This window comes from Vipera berus (assembly GCF_964194415.1).
Source record: "Vipera berus genome assembly, chromosome: 5".
NCBI lineage: Eukaryota > Metazoa > Chordata > Lepidosauria > Squamata > Viperidae > Vipera > Vipera berus.
The window spans coordinates 18,955,701-18,980,532 of record NC_138207.1 but is presented as its reverse complement, the minus strand read 5'-3'; the positions used below and the strand labels follow the sequence as shown (position 1 = coordinate 18,980,532).

The window sequence follows — 24,832 nt, the reverse complement described above, 5'->3', positions numbered from 1 at the left end:
ATCTAGCATCTAGTTATCTACATCTATCTATCTATCTATCTATCTATCTATCTATCTATCTATCTATCTATCTATCTATCTATCTATCTATCTATCTATCTATCTATCTCTACTTATCTAGCATCTACTTATCTATCTATCTATCTATCTATCTATCTATCTATCTATCTATCTATCTATCTATCTATCTATCTATCTATCTATCTATCTATCTATCTCTACTTCTCTTATCTAGCATCTACTTATCTATTTATCTATTTAAACTTAAAGTAAAGAGTAAGACTCTATTTGCACTATTTGACTCTAGAAGACATTTGAATTGAATAAAACCATAATTAAGGTTTCTTGAAGTTTTCACTCACTGTGGTAGAAAAGAATTTGCTGCTAGAAGAAAACAGAATTTCCTGTTTTAAGAGTACAGTTCTCATACTTATTTAATAATATGATGCCAAGACTATGTATAAATATCCTCTCTTTCATTGGAGAAACATCTATTCAACTATCTGCATCATCCCTGATTTCCTGTACCTCAATTATATCCCAAAGGAAGAATGTGACAGAACCTCTCACGCAACCTTTTCAGATGGAGAAGTGGAGGCAGGCACAGAAATTCCGAGTGAAGAACAAGTGTATAAAAGAAAATAGTGGCACTGTATTATTATTCCATGAATAAAGTCAGCTCAAAAATGCCACCAGCAGAAATTAAAAAGAAATTCTTGCACATCCTGAGAATAATACAGAAAAGCAGAGGAAGAAGCAGAAGAGAAGAAAGCTTTTGACAAAATGCAAGCCAGACTTCAGAACAGTGTTAATTAAGCTATAAAAAATTGGGTGACCTCCAGTACTGAAATAAAATTCTAGAGAAGGCAGAATGCCTGTGTCTTACAGAAAAGCCAGAGAAATACAATTATTGCATCGCAGCACAGAGGAAATTCTTCTGTAAATGCCTCTTGTGCTTCAATTTTTACTTGCTGAAAAGAGATTCCAGAAAACAGTGAATGTGAATTTCAAATAGCTTCTCAGACAATTATCAAAAGGATCCTTTTCTTTTATGTTTTACCTGTTGGAGCACTGAATTGTACAGGAGGCAGGTCACCGCTTTCTTGTGACTTGCCACTCTCCTTTTCCCTAACTCCTGTTCCATTTCCAGGACCATCAGTTGGTTGTTCATTGAGATGAACAGGAGACCTTGTGATTCATCAAAATAAAGGACGGAGTGAAAATCCACGCTTTTAGGGAAGGATCCGGCAATCCTTTGCACACAAAGTTGATGCTGAATGTCCCAAAGCCTTAATATCTGTGCAGAGGAAGGAGGAGAGAGAGGAAAATAAATTAGAACTAAAAACAAAAAACCCAATCCAAAGTCTTCTCAACCTCTCATCAAAAAGCCAGACCAAAGTGTTCAACCCAAATACTTTGATGATTCATGGCATCATCATTACACAAAGGTAAAACATGGAATTTCAGGCCAAAAAATATTGCATACTCAGTCCTGAAACCTATAGATGGCTTAAGGAAAGGTTAGCCTTAAGAAGAAAGATTAAGAAAGATATAATTCCTCAAGTTCCAGAAAGAAGATCGAGACTTGTTCTCTGTTGTCTGAGAGTACAGGGTACAAAATTATGATCTTATGTTATATAGTAAAAAAAAATGGTTGAATGATAGGAAATTCCCCTTCAATATGTCTGTTCAAGCAGAGCTGGACAGACTTCCTATCAACTCAATGAACAACCAGCCATATGTTAGGGACACTTTGATGTTGATTTCTAACCTGAAGTCATTTTCCAAGAGTCCAACAGTCATTGGTGGTATCATCACCTAGTCAGCTATCATTAGAACCTGTCCATACATGTCATTCTTGTTTTGGCCCAGTGATCTTTGGAGGTCTCTAGAATAAGCTATACATTGCTAGTACAGAAAAGTGAATTTGAATATTGAAGACTCCGAAATGGCTTCTTCCACCTCTCTGATTCTAAAAAGGTTTTGGAGTCATTCTTATTCCATGGGACGCACAAACCAGTGTTAGGCTTTTCATCATTGTCATTTTCTTCTCTGAGCTATCCTTTATGGAAAGGAAAGCTTTTTATCTTCTTTTATTCTGCCATTTGTCCTACACAGGATTGTGATGTTTAATTTGGATTGCTGGCAGTCAATAAGAGATTGCTTAAGCAGAGCAGAAGGCTTTGTATGTAAATAACTACCATTGCTGATGCCCATTCATCCATCAGGGTGAAACAGATTTATGCTAATGCCAAAAACAACACAAGATTGCTTATAAAATAATGGCTGAACAACAAAGGGAAGACAGTGTTAGCCAAGTGTTAAAATAATTATTGAAACTTAATAACATAATATTTTTATTCAATCTTTCAATCGGAGCATATTCTGTATTCTCCATATCTAAGTTCCAAGCTCACATCTTCATGAGAGATATTATTAATGGAAGAAATTAGCTTAGAGTTTCAACTTTAGCTTGTGTCTATGGCATTTATCTCTCATTGAATTAACAAATGTTTTTCCAATATAGAGATACCTTTTCAGGGGCACAGTTTATCTTTGACCCACTGGATATGTGACACTTTTATTTAGAGTAGTGTTTTTTTAATCTTGGCATTTTTCAGATGTGTGGACTCCAATTCCCAGATTTCCCCAATCAGACTTAATAGTTGGGAAATTCTGAGAGTTGGAGGCCATATATTTGAAAGCTGGCAAGGTTAAGAAACACTGATCTAAAGTCTTCATGTGACAATAGAAGTGATTTTTAACCACTCTAGCAGCACCTGTCTGCAGCATGCCAGAAACTGGTCCATGCAAACAAGAGAAGACCCATATACCAGATGCAGGTAGCACATGAAACCATGCCCCTTCTGGTTCATGGAAAAACCTCTCTCCATGGAACCAGTTCCTGGTGCCCAAAAGGTTGGGGGGCTGCTGTTCTAATAGAATAGGTAGATGCAACTTAATGACTTCCGGTGGCGGCGTGGCGCCGGAGACAGCCTTTTCGGGCTGCCCGCGGCTCAGCTGTGTTGTTTTCACCCGAAACAGCGCCGATCAGCTGTTTGGGTGAATTTGAAGCCCCCTCCTCAGGAGAAGAGGAGGGGGAGAGGCCCCAGGTAGGGGTTGAGTTCTCCGGGGCCGCCTGAGCTTAAAGCTTGGGCGGCTGAAGGATTGAACTCCCCCGTAGCCTGGGTTGCTCCCAGCTGTTCAGCGTCTCTGCTCCGGAATTCTTGGAGCAGAGCCAGGCGTTTGCGACCACCCCTGCCAGAAGGAAAGACTCTGGAATAAAAGGAGCAGGCAGAGCGGTACAGGAGGAAAAGGTGAAGAGGACTTTTATTTTTACTCTCGAGCTTAATGGACTTTTTAAACTTAAAGTGAAAGTGCGTCATAAGTGAAAGTAAAAAGATGGCGGCTAAACCTCCCTCAAAAACTCTTCGGAGTGCTGGAACTTCCCCGGTGCAACAGACATCGTTGCAAGCCTTGCTTCCTCCTGCTGCATTGACATCGAAGGATTTACAAGATGCTCTTGAAAAGCATGCCCAGGTAATTTTAGAAACACTGGGTGATAAATTGGCAAAGGTGGAGGAGAAATTGGAAAAAATGGAGGAGAGGATAGAAGAGAGGATGGAAGAGAAATTTAGTGCGATGAGGGTAGACATTTTGTCTACAGTGGAAAGTGTGGCTGAATGTGTGCAAGGTTTGGAAGAAAAAGTGGAAGATTTGACTCAAAAAAATGCTGTACTAGAAGTAAAGGTATTGGAGAATGAAGATTTAAGAGACAAAATGGACAGAGAACTGAGTCTTGTTCAGTTTCACCAGATGCAGTATGCTGTTAGAATCAGAGGTTTAAAAGAAAATATTAAAGAAGACCTAAAGCAGCTGATTTCTGAAGCTCTGGAAGCAGTATTGGGTCAGCCAGCATCTGAAATAAAGGGATGTATGGATAAAGTTTTTCGCGTAAATTCATGGATTGCTAGACAGAGGAAGCTACCTAGAGATGTGGTGGTTTATTTTGCAAAGAGAGAAACCAGAGATGAAGTTATTCAAGCTGCCTATGATACTAAAGTGGTGGTTGCTGACCAAGAAGTTTTGGTTTTAAAGGAAATTCCTCCAAAGATTTTAAGGAGAAGAAAGGACTTTGCATTTCTTGTGCAGGAACTTAAGCAACGTGATATAAGGTTCAGATGGGAGATTCCAGTTGGGTTGGTGGCGATGCATGAAGGTAAAAGATACCGTCTGGTTACTGTGACACAGGCGCGTGATTTCTACAATAATGTTTTAAAAGCAACCCCACTATCACTTCTGGAAGCGGCAAAGGGATCTGGAGAAGGAAAACCTCAAGAGGCTGAAGATGGCCAGACAGAGGAGAATGGTGCTGGAGGGGATCAAATTACAACTTCGTTGGCTGATGTTGGAGAGCTGAGGGTGACGCGTGCTGCTTTAAAAAGAGCAAAACAAATAAAAGAACAAGACCAGCAGAAGTTTATGGAACTTTCAAAGCGCACTTACAGCGAGGCAGTGGGAGGAGCGCGGCCCAAAGGTGACAAAGGGGCTATTGAAGAGGTGCTCCAAAAGCTTCGGGGTGATAAGTATGGCGACTAAATTTCTAACCTGGAATGTTAATGGACTAAATTTGCCTCAGAAGAGAAAGAAAGTTTTTCAATACTTAAAACAATTTAAGACTGATGTTATATGCTTGCAAGAAACGCATATTAGGGCTATGGACCAAAAGTTTTTATTGAATTCAAGGTTGGGTACGCAATTTGTTGCCTCTGCAATGAATAAGAAAAACGGAGTGGTTGTTTATGTTAAAAGTGCTATAACAGCGGACCTAATTGAAGCAGATAAACATGGAAGATACGTAATGATAGATTTGTTGCTAGAAGGCAAAAAAACGCTTTTAGTTGGACTGTATGCTCCTAATCAACAACAACAACAAGCTGATTTTTTTAGCTTACTTCATACAAAGCTTACTCAGATGGATTACAAATCGTTTATTTTTATGGGGGACTGGAATGGTGTTTTGGATGTACAGATGGATAAGGCTGGTTTTTTTAAGCGTGTTCCGTGTCATGCCAGACTGCCTAAGTCTTTTTTTGAAATGAAGGATGATTTGGAATTGCGAGACATTTGGCGTGACACACACCCGCATGAAAAGGATTATACTTTTTTTTCTGATAGACATCAATCTTTTTCCAGGATTGACTTTATTTTGTTGACTAATGATTTTTTTTCTAGGACTAAGAAGGTAAAGATTTGTGCAAGAGCTATTTCTGACCATAGCCCAGTATGGTTAGAGATCAATAAGGACAACGGAGATAGGCGCTCGTGGCGCGTAAATGAGAACTTGTTTAGAAATCAGAAAAATGTGGAAGAGTGTAAACAGCGAATGAAGGATTTTTTTTTGAAATTAATATGAATAAGGATACTTCTATGGACATGGTTTGGGATGCTAGCAAGGCCTATATGAGAGGAGTGTTGATATATATGAATAATAAACATAGACGTACTTTGGAAGCTAGAAGGAAAGATTTGGAGAATGAAATTAAGGAAAAAGAGAATGCCTTGATTCTGAATCCATTGGATGTGAAGATCAAGGAGGTTATCAAGTTATTAAGAGGACAATTTGATAAATTAATGGCTGACCAGGTGGCAACCAATTTGCGGTTTGCCAGGCATAATACTTTTTGCAATGCTAATAAGCCAGGTAGATGGCTAGCTTATAGACTAAGGAAAAAGCAGAGGGCTTTCTAATATAGACAAAATTGAACATAAGGGAAAGGTAGTGTTTCAACAGGATCTTATTAAGGAAGCCTTTGTGGATTTTTATTCTAAACTATATGCTAAGGAGAAGATTAATGAAAAAGACATTGATGAATATTTGGAGAATGCTAGCATTCCGGTTCTTACGCAAGTACAAAAAGAGGAGATTAATCAATTGATTACAGAAGAAGAAATACTTACAGCAATTAAGGAGTTGAAGGTGGATAAAGCGCCAGGTACAGATGGTTTGACTGCGGCCTACTACAAAAATTTACAATTAGAGATGGTTAAACCGTTAAAGGAATTGTTCCAGACAATCCAGAGAGGGGGAAAGGTGCCTCCGTCTTGGAGAACTGCCTTTATTTCTTTGATTCCAAAGGAAGACCAAGATGTTACTCAAGTAAAAAACTACAGACCGATATCACTATTAAATACAGACTACAAGATATTTGCTAAGGTGTTGGCTAATAGATTAATGAGGGTTCTGCAACGGGTGATTCATGGGGATCAAACTGGGTTTATTAGTGGTAGGCAAATGAAAAATAACGTGAGGCATATAGTTGATGTGTTGGAATTTTTGGAAAGGAACAACCAGATCCCTGCGGCGCTAATTTTTTTAGATGCTGAAAAAGCTTTTGACCAATTGAATTGGCAATTTTTGATGAAAGTTTTAGATAAAATGAATTTTGGGGATAAATTTTTGCAACCAATTAGGGCATTATATCAAAAACAAACAGCTCGCATAATAGTTAACAATAGTTTGTCAGAAGTATGTAATATTGAGAAGGGTACAAGGCAAGGGTGCCTGTTATCGCCTTTGTTATTTGTGTTAACATTGGAGATATTATTGGTAAAAATACGAAATTCGGAAAGAATTAAGGGTATACAGATTAGAGATCAGGATTATAGATTGAGAGCGTTCGCAGACGATCTGGTTGTTACAGTGACCCAGCCGGAGAGCTCTGTTGTGGACCTGATGGAGATAATAATGCAATATGGGAAGGTTTCTGGATTTAAAGTTAATGTACAAAAAACTAAAATTTTGGCTAAAAACATGACAGCATCGCAAAAGGCCCTTTTAGAAGGGTTAACTGGATTCGAGATTGTCAAAAGGGTCAAATATTTGGGGGTGCTTTTGTCGCCCTCTAATACAAAATTATATAAAAATAACTATGAAAAATTATGGGGAAAAATCCAAAAAGAAATGGAGAGTTGGGAAAAACTGCAATTGTCTTTGTTGGGGCGAATCGCAGCAGTAAAAATGAATGTCCTGCCTAAATTTTTATTTTTATTTCAAATGATACCGGTTCTTAAGAAAGATTCTAATTTGGAGGAATGGCAGAGAGGTATCAATAAATTTGTTTGGGCAGGGAAAAGGCCACGAGTTAAACTTAAGATTATGCAGGATACTCGTGAAAGAGGTGGTCTTAAAATGCCTAATCTTAAATTATATTATGAAGCTGCTGCGTTAGCAGGTATAAGTGATTGGATTAATTTGACACAAGAGAGATTATTAAATCTTGAGGGCCACGACTTGTTGTTTGGCTGGCATGCATATTTGTTGTATGATAAGAAGGTAGATAATGTCTTTAGAGTGCATATTTTAAGACAGGCACTGCTGAGAGTTTGGAAGAAGTATAGACATAAGTTAGACTGTAAGATACCATTGTGGGCAATTCCAAAACACGCAATAGAAAATATAAATGTTGGTTTTAAACATGATGTGACTACATATAAAGAGATTTTAAGCTTGGAAAGAAATGTCTGGAGTCTGAAACCATATAGCCTCTTGCGAGATGAGGAGACTGTTCAAACTTGGTTTCAATATATTCAGCTACGGGCCAGGTGGAAAGAAGATCAAAAAATTGGTTTTACAATGACTGATGAAAATCTGATAAAGCAAATTAGAAATCAGGGACAAAGCACATATTAAACGGATATATCTTGCATTGATAGAGATTGACTCAGAAACAGAACTTGTTAAGGATTGTATGATAAAATGGGCCCAAAACATCCAAGAAGTTATTACAATGGACACGTGGGAAAAGATTTGGGTGAGGAACGTAAAATTTACACAAGCTCAAAATTTAAGAGAGAACTTTTATAAAATGTTTTATAGATGGCATCTAGATCCTAAAAAGCTTGCAAGTATGTATCCGAATTATCAACCAAAATGTTGGAGGTGTGGTGATGAAGATGCAACATATTTTCATGTATGGTGGACTTGTAAAAAGGTTAAGGCCTTCTGGATAAAAATTTGGTGGAATATGCAGAAGATTTTCAAGCAAAGGATAAAGTTTTGTCCGCAACTTTTTTTGCTGGGAATAATTACGGATGCTACGGTTGTGGACACTAAGTTGATGTTGAATTTAATTATGACAGCAAGACTTTTAATAGGTCAGTATTGGAAGAAAGAGGAACTGCCGACCATAGAAGAATGGACTTTAAAGGTTTCTGACCTGGCAGAGATGGCAAAGATTTCGGCTTATTTGAAAGATCACTCGCAAGAACGTTATATTATGGAATGGAGAAAATGGATTGAGTATATCCAGAACAAATATAGGACTAAGAAGTTTCATGTAGCATTTGAATAAGTCTTCCTTCTCTTTTTCTTTATTTTTTTCTTTTTTTTTCTCTCTATATATATTTAATATTATTAAGGTTTGTATTATCCTATATAAGCTAGAGAGTGATAGATGTTAGAGTTTATGGTGGTTAGTTTATGGTTGTTTATGATTGTTTTTTTTTTCTATACCTTGTATTTAGCTCTGGGAAGTGGGGGGGGAGGGGGAGAGGGGTAGGGAGGGAGGGAGAGGGGAGGGGGAGGGGGGACTGTTAAAGATAAACTGTATGTTAAAACTTTTCAATAAAAAAAAAGAAACTTAATAACATAATATTTTTGTTCAATCTTTCAATCGGAGCATATTCTGTATTCTCCATATCTAAGTTCCAAGCTCACATCTTCATGAGAGATATTATTAATGGAAGAAATTAGCTTAGAGTTTCAACTTTAGCTTGTGTCTATGGCATTTATCTCTCATTGAATTAACAAATGTTTTTCCAATATAGAGATACCTTTTCAGGGGCACAGTTTATCTTTGACCCACTGGATATGTGACACTTTTATTTAGAGTAGTGTTTTTTTAATCTTGGCATTTTTCAGATGTGTGGACTCCAATTCCCAGATTTCCCCAATCAGACTTAATAGTTGGGAAATTCTGAGAGTTGGAGGCCATATATTTGAAAGCTGGCAAGGTTAAGAAACACTGATCTAAAGTCTTCATGTGACAATAGAAGTGATTTTAACCACTCTAGCAGCACCTGTCTGCAGCATGCCAGAAACTGGTCCATGCAAACAAGAGAAGACCCATATACCAGATGCAGGTAGCACATGAAACCATGCCCCTTCTGGTTCATGGAAAAACCTCTCTCCATGGAACCAGTTCCTGGTGCCCAAAAGGTTGGGGGGCTGCTGTTCTAATAGAATAGGTAGATGCAAGTGAGAAGAAAGAGTTCAGCAAGTAACTTGGCCCCATGTCATCAAGGGCTTAATGGCTCATTACCAACACTTTGAATTAAACCCAGAAGTATACTGGTAACCAATGAAGCTTGAGGTGTTCCATGTACTGAATGAATTAAGCCCATAATTGCCCTTGTGGCTTCATTTGGTCCAGCTGAAACTTCTGGATACACTTCAAAGAAAACCTCATGTAGTGCAGATTGAAATAGTTCAATCTTCCAATCAGGATTGAATGATCATGAGCAGTGCCTCTTGGTCAAGAATATGCTCAATTGGTGCACAACATGTAGCTGTGTGAAGACTTTCTGAGCCACCATTGCCACTTGCCCTTTGGGAATAAGTCCAAGTGGACTTTCAAACTGGTCTTGTTGGGGTTGAGATGAAGCTTAATGTTCCCCATGCATTCCCCCACATTCCCCAGATGAGAAGAGTCCTTCACCATATCACTCAGGTGGCCATGGTTGTAGACATAAAGTTGATATAATCAGCACACTGATGATACCTCTTCCTGAACTATAGGATGGTCAATAGTGGTCATCTAGAAGTGTGACCAATACTATATTGGTCTCACACCTTAATCCAAATCTTGACTGAAAAGTATCCAGATAATCTACTTATTCCAGACTGGAGCAATTTCCTTCTCCAATACCGTTTTCCAAAAGGGAAAGTTGGAAAAATTTTGAAAATTGCATTGAATCATTAGGGCCAAATGAGGCAGATCACCTCCTTTGCATGACCCAGCAAAACCACCCCTTTCTTAAAGGCAAATTCTCTACCACCAAAACTCAACCACATGTCATCTCCTGGGAAGCCTTAGCCAAGGAGGAAGGACATGGATGCAACTCTGAACTATTTGTGAAGTGATGAATCTCTGAACTGAGGTGGGCAGCTAATCTTCTTTACTCTCAGAGACGTTCTGGATACATAAATGATGTTTTCTTGGATACCCTGGATGTAGTCTGCTATTGCCTTCTACTGAGGTGTTTTTTTTTAATCATAGTGTAGTCTAAGCTCTGGGACTTTTTGGTAGCCTCTTATCCAGGGAATAATCTTTTCCACTTCTGCTTAGTTTTTCTGATTTCAGCTAAGGTCAGCTAGATTCAGACATCTGTGTGAACTGTACTATGAAGAAGAGAAGGGAGAATTAGGACAAATGAAGTTCAATATGTATGTAGAAAAATAGTTTAAGGAAGACTTCTAAATAAGTCTAGTATTAATGTTACTAAGTGGCACAGTGAGTTTAGATTTTTATATTGGGGTCTTGTGTAGTATAATGAGCTATGTTTGACAGGCTCCTTCAAACACTCACCTTATCCTTGGCAAAGCTGAAGAGCAGTTTGCGCTCAGTAATGAACTGGACAGCTATTACACTGTCTGAATGACCTGTCAGGATTCCAGCAGGTTTTGATGTGACATAAGGATTCCAAAGGCAGACGGAGCAATTAATTCCTGCAGTTGCTGTTCAGAGTCATAAAGTTGAAATACGGTTTTACAAAAACGGTTCCAAGGTGTAACTAATGAGTATTATCAGTGCAAAAATTTCTGATGCAGAGATTCAAGTGAACTGTGATTTGATCAAATCTCCAAATTAAATCGACGTTCTTACCTGAATTATCACATTGATTCAAATGTTGAATTGATGCCGCTGAATAGATTTAGTGATCTAACATTTTGTAACGCATGCCACGTCTTTTTTCCTCTAATTGATTATACGATTCAGCTCTGTTCAGTTTGACAGTTTGTGCCTTTGGCACATTGGTAAGAAGATAGACACATTCTGATTCTAATAATTTTCCCAATCTGGTATGTATGTCAGGGGCACCAGGTTGGGAAAGGCTGCCTTTTATCCATTTCTTTTCTTTGTAACATTAATAAAACTGCTTGCTTTGATTTAAACCCAATGTGATTCAGAGAAAGAAATAGTGATAACCTATACCTTATAGAGTACTCTATATGTAATCTTTTAGATTCAGTTCATGTGGTTACCTATTAAAAAGCAACAATTAATTCTGTTAGCATTCAGTTCCTACCATTCTACTATATTAACATAGTTAGGGTACTATCTTAATTTATACCTTAACATCAATATATTAATAGAAATATGGACCAGAATTAAATAAAGGAAAAATCACCAGTGTGTTAGTATCCAGATTTTTAAAAATCTATAAGGATAAAGTCACTTTTAATTGTGGTCCTTGTGGTAGTAGCAGGGATCATACTGTGTGTTTACCAAGGCAATAAATTCCACAACTTGGTCACCAGACTCTCTTTTAGGTATCTATCTAATATGCTGGTGTAGCATAGAAGACAGCTTCACTCAGAACTATGATTCCCTATGTTTTATAACAGTAGCATGATAGTCATTGCTTAGGTATCCAAAGAGCATCTTTCGTACAGAGAAATAAGAATCAAATCCCTAAGACTTGTAAAACAATTTTACTTTCCTTTTACTTCCTACACTTTACTTTTGTACCACCACATGTCCATTTAGGGTAAAATATATTTATAAGGAAGGAATATGGTGAAGGCCTCAGATTATAAATGAGGAGATGGTGAGTTCTAGTCATGCCCTGGGCATAAAGTCAACTGGGTGACTTTGGGCCAATCAGTCACTCTCTCTCAGAATGACAATGACAAACTTTTTCTGAAAAGCCTTGCCAAGAAAACTGCAGGGACTTGTTCTGGCAAGTTGCCAAGAGTCAGTCAATCTCAATCTATCTCTCTTTCTCCCACCCCCCCTCTCTCTCTCTCACACACACACACACACATGCACTCACTCACACACACACACACACACACACACACTTTTCCCAAAAACCTCTTGTGCATCCTTTGGGCATTGGCTTTATAAGGCCCGCCTAGTCTTTCCATCCAACCCATAGGTTCTCAAGCAAGAACCTGCCACACCACACGCAAACCTCACTTTTTTAGTGTGCACCTTTGTATTCTCTTACAACAGAAAGAAAACACCTTTCTCTCTATGAAGGATATCAGGATCCCCTTCCTTCCTTCAGAATGAATTGGGGAGTAGAAGCAATCTCTAGAAAGAGGAAGGAATATTGACCAGTATACACATATTGGTCCCTTGGTATACATCACCTTAATAAGATGCTAATCTATGGCAGTAAAATTTATGACCAGATTTCTAGAAAATAAATCAACCTTGAATTATCTATCCACATGACACTGGCAAACCTCCAGAACAAGTAATCTGGCAGCTGAGAAATACTTGCCAAATATTTTTTCTTCCTGTTACAGCTCAAATATACTATATCACCAAATTAAACTGGTTCAACATTTTTTTTCTCTACTAGGGAAAGACAGCTTTTCCAAAAATGTTTGGTTTCTCTATCCAACTTTCCTCCCATTTACTGCCATAGATTTGAAATATTTATACTCATTAAACCCATTCAAACATGAAATAATACAGGATGTATCTATCTGTTTGACTTTAATAACTTGGATAAAGAGGAAATGTTTCAACTAGCAGCAAGGGTCTCTACAATATCACTATCGTGCACATGTCTTTTCAGACATGTCTGAACTCTATTCTACAATTGGATTATACTAGTATTTCAGTCTTTGTTTCCTTCAAGCTTTTCTATCAGTTGTAACTTGAACAGAATATGCTTTATTCTAGTTTGCCTCTTGTTCACCCTGCCCAGCCTCCCTGCAACTTCTTTGTGGTATTTCCTTCATTGGTTTTCACTTCAATCCAATTCATGTCAAGCTCCCTGTCTTTCACTTTGTCTAGCAGCACTGCTCTGCATCCAGTCCTGAATTCTGTATGACGTTTTTAAAAATGTCTTCTCTCTGCAAATCTGAGTACTGAGGCAAAAACCAAAAAGCTACAGCCTAGCATCTATGAATCACAGAAGTGGTCGTGGGACATAGGTGTATCATCCATCTGTACAAGAAGCCTTACAGGGTAAATGTTTTGTTTTTACAGGAAGTGCAGCCATTTTTGTGAAGAGAATAGGAAGACGGAATTCCCAAAGCTCTCACAGAAACTTGGTTTGCAAAGTTCCTCAGCAAACCTATCTTGAATATATTTATCTAGGACTGTTTTGTAATGCATTTGTCATACAAAAGGCCAGAGATATATAACTCTAAGAAACAACCACCACTTAGTAAATGTCATGTTTTACAACTTCACAGAGATTTATCGAACTTCTCTGGGTGGAATCCAAACCCAGGGAACAAGTGATTGATTTTACATTGCTTTTCATATACAGTATATGATAAACACAAATGCTGTTATCACCATTAGTAGAGCTAGAGATTTCAGGGAGGCAAAATAATTTTAGACAACTCTGTCTTACTTGGCAATGAGCACAGTTTTGTTGTGGAAATGAATAGTATATTTTAAATGGTTTTTAAATGGTTTTAAAAATATGTTTAACATCTGGAATTAGCACTGTGCCAACACTTGATTTGTAGCTTTATACTGTAGAGATTTTCTTCCTACCAGCAGAGACATCTTCAAAGGAGGTTGCGATGGTCAAAGACTTCAAGGTTTTGCAGGATCACAATCCAGCCATCACAATTCAAGCCCTTGTTTGTACATGCATGTAATATTGAAGCACATACAAAATAATTGGGCCTTAAATCATGCAGATTTTGATTCCTTCTGCAGACACCACTGTCTAGCAAAATATTTTATTATTGAGAAGTTATAAACTCATGATGGTTGGGAATTTCTTTGCTGGTGTTTTGAGCTTACTGGATAGCTGGATGTTGCTTCTAACTTGAAACAGCCCAATGGAAAGAGATTCCCAAGAATGTCTTCCGTTGGGATTTAACTGAAGCAAGGATAGCCAGGAAGAAAGCAGACCATTGGAGACATAGCTGCATAGCGAAAGACTGTATATCCCTAGCTATCTAATCCCTTGCTTGCTTGCTAGCTTGCTTGCTAGCTTGCTTGCTAGCTTTCTTCATTTATTTATTTATTTATTTATTTATTTATTTATTTATTTATTTATTTATTTATTTATTTATTTATTTATTTATTTATTTGACTTTTATGCCACCAATCTTGCCGAGGAACTCTATGTGGCTTATAATTAAAATATGATATAAAATGTTAAATGATAAAAAACATACATTTAAAATTCAATTAACCAAGATGGGAGTGCTTGAACCTCAGATTCCACCCAAGAGAATTTCTCTGGAATTCTTTTCTCCTTTGAAATAAGTTTCAAAAGCAAATTCTCATTCATGAAACAGAATGGTAGCTACTAGAGGGGGGGGGGAATGCAGATTTTTTTCGAAGTGTCAGTCTTTATGTACATAGTGGACTAATCCTTTCTCTATAAAATCTTCTTTTTTAAAGGAGAAGCCCAAGGGAACCAAGGTTAACCTCCATGGGACCCAACATGCTCATGTCGGTGCAGATCCCAACCAGAATATATCTGAACTTTTCTCTCTACGGTCATGTTATGAATTTTTATCTGAGTCCTCTTCTGTTCTTTTAATTGACCCATTACATTTTATAAGAATGGAGAAATCAGGAGGAATATACATACCTATTAAGTTAAGCCTGGAATGAAAGTCAAAGGCATTGACTCCTTGGTCAATATAGAAAGCTGTCATTGTTAGGCAAGGACTTAATTTTTCCCTCCAGGCTAGCACCAATGTTTTTGTGCTACTGGTGGTGACAGACAAGAATGCATCTAAAGACGAGCTGTACAAAACTGAAATAGGACAGAGATAACATTATAATTAAGTTCTGCCAAAGCAACAATTCTTAGCTTCAGCTGAATCAGTTGTGGTGACTCAACTATTGCTGGTTTATTTAATATTGGATGTTTGAGTCATTAGGACTTTTGAGACATTAGAACTTTTAGATGAGGTTCTTCATAAATCCATCCCATTCTTTTCCATATTCATATGTAGATTTCTGTAAGAAGCCTTGTACACTTTGTAATACCTTGTATGCAGATATATACAGTATTTAGATTGAGTTGTAGGGGCAAGGGTATGTCTATATGTGTGAATGTGTTTATGCATGTGTGTGTATTTCAATTTCCATGGTGGCTCACGTATGCATAACTCTATCAAAAATATGTAAATGCAATATTATACAGTAAATGCAATGCACATATTTCCAAAAGCGTTTTATTTAAAAATGTGCATTTAAAGCACACTTTGCTCTGAATAAGAAACTAAATTCCAGCATTCAAAAAAACATCCAGTTATTTTCCCAAGTATACAGTACTACAGTCAAAGAGCTAAAATCAAGAAAACATTTTAGGAAATTAGTTACTGATGTAGACAGACCAGATCCTTGTAAACAACATGAAATTTAAAAGGTAGGTGGATGCGACCCTACAAAATTACTTCCTGCTTGAAAGACAGTGATTTTGTACCACTTCTGATGACCTAACTGTGTCTGTCACTTCTGGATTCTTTTTTTACAAACAACATGGTTATTATAGCTTTTTAACAGACTTTGAAAATATATTTAGCCATAATAAAGACTAGTGGAGAACTTTATGTCACCTTCTTGAACTAATACTTCAGTTGTTATTTCTTTTTCCTTGAATGGGCAGCTTTGTTTCTTGAATAACAACTCCCAATTGTATCTTTCTTGGTTAATGTACTGTACTGCCAGTTGTCTTCCGGGTGAGATTCAAGGTACTGGTAATGGTGTTCAAAGCCCTCCATGGCATGGGGCCGGAGTACCTTAGGGAACATCTGCTGCCGGCATCAAGCTCCCTGCGCCCTGTGCGTTCCCACAGAGAGGGCCTCCTCAGGGTGCCACCGGTCAGAGAATGTCGATTGGTGGCCCCCAGGGGGAGGTCCTTCTCTGTGGGCGCTCCGGAGCTGTGGAATCAGTTACCGGTAGAGATCCGGATGGCGCCCGATCTTCGCTCCTTTCGTCGCGATCTCAAGACGTTCTTGTTTGTACAAGCCGGCCTAGCCTGATGGGGATTGGTGGGGTTTTTTATTTTTTGTATTCTTAATTTGATCTATGGGGTTTTATAATTGTATATTAATTGTTTTAACTTGGGCAATCATTTAATCTCTTTTTAATGTTTGTATTTTGCATTTTACTTTTGCCCTGTGAACCGCCCTGAGTCCTCAGGGAGAAGGGCGGTATAGAAATATTATTAAATTAAATTAAATTAAATTAAATTAAAGCTTTTAACTGAACAACATATTTAATTTGATTGCTGAATTAACCTATTTTCCAAATTTGTGAAATAAATTAAATAATGCCCTAATGAAACAGGTTGGGTTTATGTGATACATCACATAAACAAGAAACAAAACAAAAAACAAACAAAAGTTAAAAGTAGCCAAACCTATTACATTGTGTGAATATAGGTTAGTAGGTCTTTAACTAAACCCATATTGAGCTAACCCAGTTATAGACTATCAAGTTGATTTCTATTTTGTTCTGGAATCTGTATGTCTCAATAGGATGGAAACAGCTTTTACTTCAACCACTGAAACATTCTATTGCAAAGATGAAGAACTTACAAAAATTGAAAATGTTTGTAACAAACTAATGCAACTAATGCTAATATCTAGTATGGATCTCTGAATGCTCTTCTTCTCCATCTAAAATCTAACCATGTAAAGTCCTGGTTCCATTCTTTCCCCCCACCCCTATGTTTATTCTCTATGGAAGTGAAGACTTAGTATGTCCTAACTGTTTTTCTTTCAGAGCTGTGAGTCCTTCTAGAAACCTTGGCATAACCTTTTTGAGAATGGTAGGGTAAAGACGTTCTTGTTGAACTTAAATTCCTGGACATTGCATTCATGCAGTTTTCTAGCCATTGTGAGTTGGTTTGCCATCACTTATTTTGGGGATTCTATTCCTTATGTTTAATTTCTCACACAGGTCTACAGCCCTGCTTAACCTGTTAGATCAGCAAAGATCAGCTAGATGCTGCCACCTGGTGTGATTTAGTGAAGATCCATGACTGGCTTCATGCTGGCTATTACTTGAACATGAGACAGAGATGAACCTGTTTTCTGATAAATTAGGTTTATTGTATATTCTAACTATCAGGAAACTATCATATGTGGAGTTAGCTAGCTTTCTCTTTCTCTCATCTCTTCCCGGGAACAAAACTTCCATTTCCTTTTCATACCAGTGTGTCCTAATAGTCTAAGGATTGATCATCTCTCAGTTCAAGAGGTGGTTGATATCTGTGCATTGCCCTTATAATGGACCTATCTGTTCTCAGGCCATCTGCACCCTCACAGGACCCACGCACATCTTCACATTCAATGCATAATTTATCAGGCTTTTAACATTCTAATGCTAATCCAGATTTTTAAAATGCTTTGTAGCAGGTCTACTAAAGGGCAGGTAAGCACAGTTTTTAAGTATCCTGTGATGAATCTAGCTTCTGCCTCCACTTGGGTCAATGAAATATATGTTAGTAAAGGTAAGGTAAAGGTTCCCCCGCACATGCGTGCTAGTCATTTCTGACTCTAGGGGCCGGTGCTCATCTCCGTTTCAAAGCCAAAGAGCCAGCGTTTGTCCGAGGACGACTCCATGGTCATGTGGCCAGCATGACTAGATGCCAAAGGCGCACGGAACACTGTTACCTTCCCACCATAGTGGTCCCTATTTTTCTACTTGCATTTTTACGTGCTTTCGAACTGCTAGGTTGGCAGAAGCTGGGACGAGTAACAGGCGCTCACTCTGCTACGCGGCACTCGGGATTCGACCCGCCAAACTGCCAACCTTCTGATCGACAAGCTCAGCGTCCTAACCCACTGAGCCACCGCATGCCTATGAAATATATGTTAGGAACAGCTATAAAATCTTCATAAACATGCATCCTAGACAAACTTTGCTTATAAATTAGCCTATTGGTAAATGAAAAGCACAGACATCATTCTGATGAGGTTGGTAGGATTAGTGATCAATCTGAAATGAATTTCCTCAACTCCTTGTATATCCCTTGGAGTTTTGAGATTTAAAAAGTACTCCCTGTTTTTTTTCCAACATTTCCTCTGGAATTAAAAAAAACCAACAGTAGAATTGTGCTTTTATTCCCCAAACATTTACATATTTTGGCTTCACCATTTTCCCATATCAGAATTAGATTTTTTTATTTTATTTTTAACAGCTATCTGGTATCTTTGCCAGGTATAATTCAGTGTAGCTCATCGTGGAATCTCCAACATGTAAGTGTTTGTTTAAGGAACCCTCATGAATTTCAGCAATCTGAGAAATGTATAGGTCAGGGGTAGGCAACCTCGGCTCTTTTATGACTCATGGAATTCAAGTCCCAGAATTCCTGAGTCAGCTGAATTCTGGGAGTTGAAGTCCACGAGTCATAAAAGAGCCAAGGTTGCCTACCCCTGGTATAGGTGGTATGTTCATACATTGCACTTTTTATGTGCTCATGTGGAAACAATTGAAGACCGTCCTTTAAAAAAAACCTACTGGGTAAGAAAGGTGCCAAATAAACCTCTGAAATTCAAAGTTGTTATGACTCTGAAAGAATGAAACATTAATAATAATAAGTTGGAAGGGACCTTGGAGGTCATCTAGTCCAACCCCCTGTTTAAAATAAACACATTTGCTACCAGAAGGTGTAAGTATTTGGGGAACAGATTTGCTATACGCTTCTGAAATGTTTGCTTGGCAATTTATGTAGTGAAATAGAATTCCCTTAAAAAAATTAAGAGCATACTTTAGCAATACAGGAGGCCTTGGGGACTTTTATGAGAATAAAATATATGTTATGAGCCAACTAATCTTTACAATTCTACTGGCTGCTGACTAAATGAAGCTGTAAATCAATCTCCTTGGAAGATGTCTGGCTGTGAAAGGTGATGTCGGAGCAATTTTTGCATCAAGAGCACAGATGACAAATTAAAATGCTCTCTGCCTGAAGAAAAGATGAAGAAATTAAACAGCAGAAAAGTATGTTCTTGGAGAATGATAAAATCAGAATTGGAAATAGATGTGAAGGTTATTAATTTAACTAGTTTGGGTGGAGGAAATGCACAACTAGGGAATTCATAAGACAAAAATATCTACCTTCTGCCCTGATAATCCCCAGCAATGAAGATCTCTTACTTGTAATAGCTAGCATATGAAATACTTTTTTAAAAAAGAATTCTTAAACATCCCCCCAGCCCTCTAAAGTATCTTGAAACAGGTTCTGCATCATAGAGGGAAAAGGACACAGGCACTTGTCCTCCCAATTTTGTTGATAGCTCATTCTCTTGTGGGGAAAATGTCCACTTTCGATGGGGAGCAAAAACGATTAGAGATAGAAGAAACCAGGTACATTGACATGCACAAACTACAATGATGGCTGGTCTCCTCATCAAAGGACTGCAGAAGAGTCCCAAACAAATCAAGGTTAAAGTTGATACATGTTTGAGTTGTCACACTAACTTTCCATTGCAATGGGACTACAATTCTCAGAATTCAAATGAAACTGTTGTATATTGTCAGGAACACATGGACAGGAACAGACAGGATTCACAGCAACAGTCTTTATTATGTGCAGGCAGGAACAAAGGATAATGGAGCCCATCCGTAGCCCCCTTAAATACCTAGCCAGGTACATTCCCAAAACCAATCCCCACATCTGAAATTCCCACCGAATGCTGACCTGCCAATCCGAGCCTTGACTGGCGCCACCTGTTGGTCCTAGTGGCTTGTGGTGATTGACAGTCCCCAGCATACAATAATAATAATAATAAATAATAAACCTTTATTGTCAAAGTACAACATGTGTACATTGAGATTAGCTGAGCCTCCCCCCGTGCTCTCTCCCCCCAACACACAGTGACAACAAACCCACCATCCTACCACACCATGTGAACCAACTACACCACACACCAGCCTCCCAAGTCAATTCTGCATAAGATTATGTCCCATTTAAAAGCCTAACAGCCCACGGATAAAAGCTATTTTTCAGCCTGTTGGTACGGCTGGCTATATTCCTATATCTCCTACCGGATGGTAGGAGAGTAAAGAGATACAGTCCAGGGTGTGAGTCATCCCTGAGAATCTTCCTCACTCTTCCAAGGCAGTGGGACCTGGCGATATCATCCAGTGGTGTCAGGGGACAGCCCACAATGTCTTGTGCTGTGCTCACTACCCTCTGTAATACTTTCCTGCCCGCGGCTGTCAGACCAGCATACCAAACCACAATACCATACGAAAGGACGCTCTCTATAGTAGACCGGTAAAAGAGGGTCATTAGCTGTTGTTCTACCCTGTTCTTCCACAAGACCCTAAGAAAGTGAAGCCTCTGTTGGGCCTTTCTAGCCACCTGGGTTGTGTTAACTTTCCAGGTCAGATCTTCACAGAGGTAGACTCCCAGAAATTTAAAGGAGGAAACTCTCTCTACACAGTCCTCCCTGATGTAAAGTGGGGCAGGTTCCTCCTTTTTTCTCCGGTCTAACACCTTCTCTTTCATCTTGCCGATGTTTAGGTGCAAGTTGTTGTTACTACACCATATGGATAGTTTTTGTACCTCCACCCTAAATGCTGTCTCATCCCCACCTGTAATAAGACCCACCACAGTTGTATCATCTGCGGACTTGATTATCGCAGTGGATGGGTCAGATGATACACAATCATAAGTGTATAAAGAGTACAGTACACAACAGAAACCTCCATATTTAAGAGGAGAATAAGGCATCTAGATTGCAACCTGGAGTTCTCTTAATTGAAGTATTTGATGCCATTCAGATGGTTGTTGTGGGTCTTTTTTTCCCCACTCAGTCCCACTTATCTGCTTATTCTAACTTCTGGAATGAAAATCCAGGTAAGGGAAATGAATAATAGGACAGAGCAGAATAGATGCTGTGGTTGTCTTTTCCTAAACTGTACTATGGGATTTAAATAGATCCAACAGATGTCTCCAGGTTGCAACTTGACAATGTTGAAATGAAAGTTTGAAATTTTGTATTAATGGGGACCCTTTTATGGCAGAAAGGGGGGTGATTTGAATTAATTATTCAAATATAAATAATTTATGTCATTTATGTAAATTGCTTTATTGTTTTAGAATTTAAAGAGCGACTTCATAATATGAAGCATTTCATATTATTTATCATTTAAAAGTGAGCAAATGCTGGAGTTAAAAAGAATATAGGACTACTAAAAACAAGAGATCAAGTTTGATGGACATGGTATTTTAATGAATCCTTCATTCTGGTAATCAGTTGGAGTCCTCCTTTTCTCTAACTTTAAATTATTTCCACCTTTGACTTGAAATTCTGAAGGATATGGTGGACAACTGATCATTGATATACTGTATAGGGCAAAAACCTTTAAATGCCTATAAAAACATGTCCTTCACAGCATTCCACCTCAGTGAAAACAGTTGTTAAATGTTCCCCCTGCTTCCCAAATCTATCACCTTTCCTCCACCCTCAAAAGACATCATACAAAAGGGCAGGACTTGAACTACAATCCTATCTCTGTCAACTTCTGTAGGTTGACCTGCCCTATGGAGATCAAAGTCCCAGAGGTCTTAAGTGACAGGCCAACACATCTTTTTCCAGACAAGGCTGAAAGATCTTTTTGTCCATCATTTCTGGGAGTTTTCTTATAGCCTTCCATTTAAGACCTCCCGGTAGCATTTTCTGAGAAAATAAATCTCAGCTTAGATTTACTTTAAAAGTAAATGGCTCCTTGCAAACTTTATATAGATTCATAAGCTTTGCAAAGTCAGATCTAGTTAGGGTTCAGATGGTACCAGAATATCCCAGGGTTGTAAGTTAAATAAATAAAATAAAATAAAATAAAATATCTGTGAAGGCAATGACAAACCACTTCTGCACTGTAACCCAGGAAACTGCATTGATGGGTAAGCTGACCTTGACTTGAGGACATGGCTTACAGGATATTTAATAGGGCTTAGGAGACATAGATACATTTGCCGTTTAAAAGCTGGATTTCATCATTTCAATATTCTTTCTAACATCACAATATATGGCAAAAATAGTACATGAGATTAAAAGAAGACATTCTTTTATTACTCTTCAAATATGTACCTTGCTTAATCCATTCTTTATTATGGATTTTGTGTCTTAAGGTGTGGCAGCATTTGTGATATCCAGAAACCAATTCCTGCCAATTAATTGTCACTGTCACATTTTCATCTTCAAGAGAACTGGGAGGTCGTTCAAACAATGAAATTAAGGCTGCATTGAAGACAATTGCTTGAACCTAGACAAGAAGAGAATTTTTTCATTTTTTTAACTATTTCTAAACATTTCAAGACAACCCTTTACCAGTACCACACAAATACCTCTATTTTGTTATAAATTCATAATTTGTAGGCATTTAAACTTCATGGCCTCAGCTAAGACTATTTTATTGTTATAATAGTAGTTATTATTGAGAGTTCAGAGAAATATTTAGGAGACGACAATGGGAGCAACTCAGTATCTGGGCAAGATGTCCAGACTATGGAAGGGAAGTTGACTCAACTTAGTCAAAGGATGTAAAAGAATACTTGGGAAACCCAAATTAGTTTTGTGTAGCTCAAGAGCAGGAGTAATGAGAAACAATTGAGCTCAGGGGGCGTTTGGTTTGGAAGAGAAGAAATCCTAAATAATAGAATTGTGAAGGAACTATGCAAGGAGTCAACAAGGGGTGCCATCTAACCTCTGTTTAAAAATCTGTAAGGAGAGGAAGTGTATAGATCTAGAGAGATCTAAAGAGATCTAGGGAGCCATTGTGGTATACGATTTAGAGTGTTGAACTATAGCTGATTATATCCAAGTTCAAATCCATGGGCAGCCATGGAACTCACTGAGTCCATATCATGTAAAGGTAAAGGTTCCCCGCACATGCGTGCTAGTCGTTTCTGACTCTAGGGGCCGGTGCTCATCTACGTTTCAAAGCCGAAGAGCCAGCATTTGTCCGAGGACGTCTTCTGTGGTCATGTGGCCAGCATGACTAGACGCCAAAGGCGCACAGAACGCTGTTACCTTCCCACCGGAGTGGTCCCTATTTTTCTACTTGCATTTTTACGTGCTTTCGAACTGCTAGGTTGGCAGAAGCTGGGACGAGTAACAGGTGCTCACTCTGCTACGCGGCACTCGGGATTCGACCCGCCAAACTGCCGACCTTCTGATCGACAAGCTCAGCATCCTAACCCACTGAGCCACCGCGTCCCATATCATGAGGTCACCTCAAATCTTCAGTCAGATCCACCAGGTTTGGTTAGCTTCATATCTTCCAAACAATCTTGTTTCCAGCTTTCCTTTACATCAAACTTTCTCTGGTTCATATAATGAAATTGTTAGCACTGAATGTGTAGCATTACAAAATTATATTGCACCATAATTCTAGATGTTGTGCCATACTTGCCTGTCCACGGACATCTCCCAGGGTCAGAATAGCTTCATTTCCATCATGAGGGTTATACCAGTAGTGCATGCATGTCACTGTTCCCTCAAAGCCTTGAAGCCTGTATTGACACGAGAACCCTTTTTTGAAATTTAACTCTGCAAAATGGATCTCTTTGTTTGTAAATGCAACAGCTACCTAAAGGGTGAGAGAAGGGGTGGGGACAGAAAAAGGAGAAAAAAGAATACTCCTTGAGAACCACCATTCTTGGACCATCAGTCAGTTATCGTTATTATGCACCATTCCCTCAAAAATTGTGCTCCATTTTCATCAGTTCATCAACCTACCTTGTTAACATTTGGTAATGCAATCAGAGAGGTCACCCAGAGGTCTTTGGGTTTCACAGCTTCTGTAGTGATTTGCACCATCTTTTGTAACTTTAAACTTTCGCCCCAGAGGCTGAGCAATCCATTCCTGCTCACAGTCAAGTATTTGATGGGATGTTTAAAATATAGCACATTCTGAATAACATCTTTATGTATCGTTGGGAGAAACCGGAGATCTTTCCATTGGGGAATGACTGACAGCTTGGTTCGTTCATCTCTCTCATATAGCTCAAGAAGCACAAAGGAAGTCAATTTATCCCAATTGATAAGGCCATCCCGGATCAAATCTATTTTATCAAAAAGCTCACCATATTCCTCCTTAGTGCCTTGCTTGATCTTTGCAGACATTGTATTGATAAATGATTCTCGAGTCATCAGACCCCTGTTTCCACTGGATTCTGAGGACTTAGAAGAAGAACACAGTTTAAAGTTTGCTATATTTTGATTAAATAGCAGTAATTCAACAATTTTTACTGGACCAATTTCATCAGTCTTCATTGAAAGCTTTCATGAGTTTGTAGGGACATTAAGCAATGTGAAAATTGTATATGAACATACTCCAATCTGGAGCAGATTCGGGGATTGGCACAACTAAATAAGAGGTCACTGTTGACCAACTATAACTAGTCCTACTGTTAGGTGGAATGAGGTAATCATTCTGATAAAGATGTTGGGAGGAAGACATTGGAGCAATATTTTATTTAGGTATTTATTTAAAACACTTATATGGGTACACTTCTTCTGTACCATAATTCTGAGTTGTGCACAACTCGATTGGTTCAGTGCTTCTGAAGGTAGCTTGTTACTTCAAGTTTAGTGCCAAATGCTTTCCTAGAGACAGTATTGAAAAATGGTTACTGCCTATTCAAT

General features: G+C 38.4%; 1 protein-coding gene across 1 annotated transcript in view; it reads right to left on the bottom strand.

The window, feature by feature from the left end:
* WDR49 (WD repeat domain 49) overlaps positions 1–24,460 on the bottom strand; it is a gene marked incomplete at both ends in the record, with an annotated part of 90,996 nt that extends 66,536 nt beyond the window's left edge. The window contains 6 exons of the mRNA XM_081329989.1: positions 1,061–1,297; positions 10,590–10,738; positions 14,806–14,973; positions 22,274–22,448; positions 23,598–23,774; positions 23,924–24,460. Of these exons, the coding sequence (XP_081186115.1) occupies positions 1,061–1,297; positions 10,590–10,738; positions 14,806–14,973; positions 22,274–22,448; positions 23,598–23,774; positions 23,924–24,460 (1,443 nt within the window). The remainder of the gene's footprint in view (positions 1–1,060; positions 1,298–10,589; positions 10,739–14,805; positions 14,974–22,273; positions 22,449–23,597; positions 23,775–23,923) is intronic.
* Between the last annotated feature and the right edge of the window lie 372 nt (positions 24,461–24,832).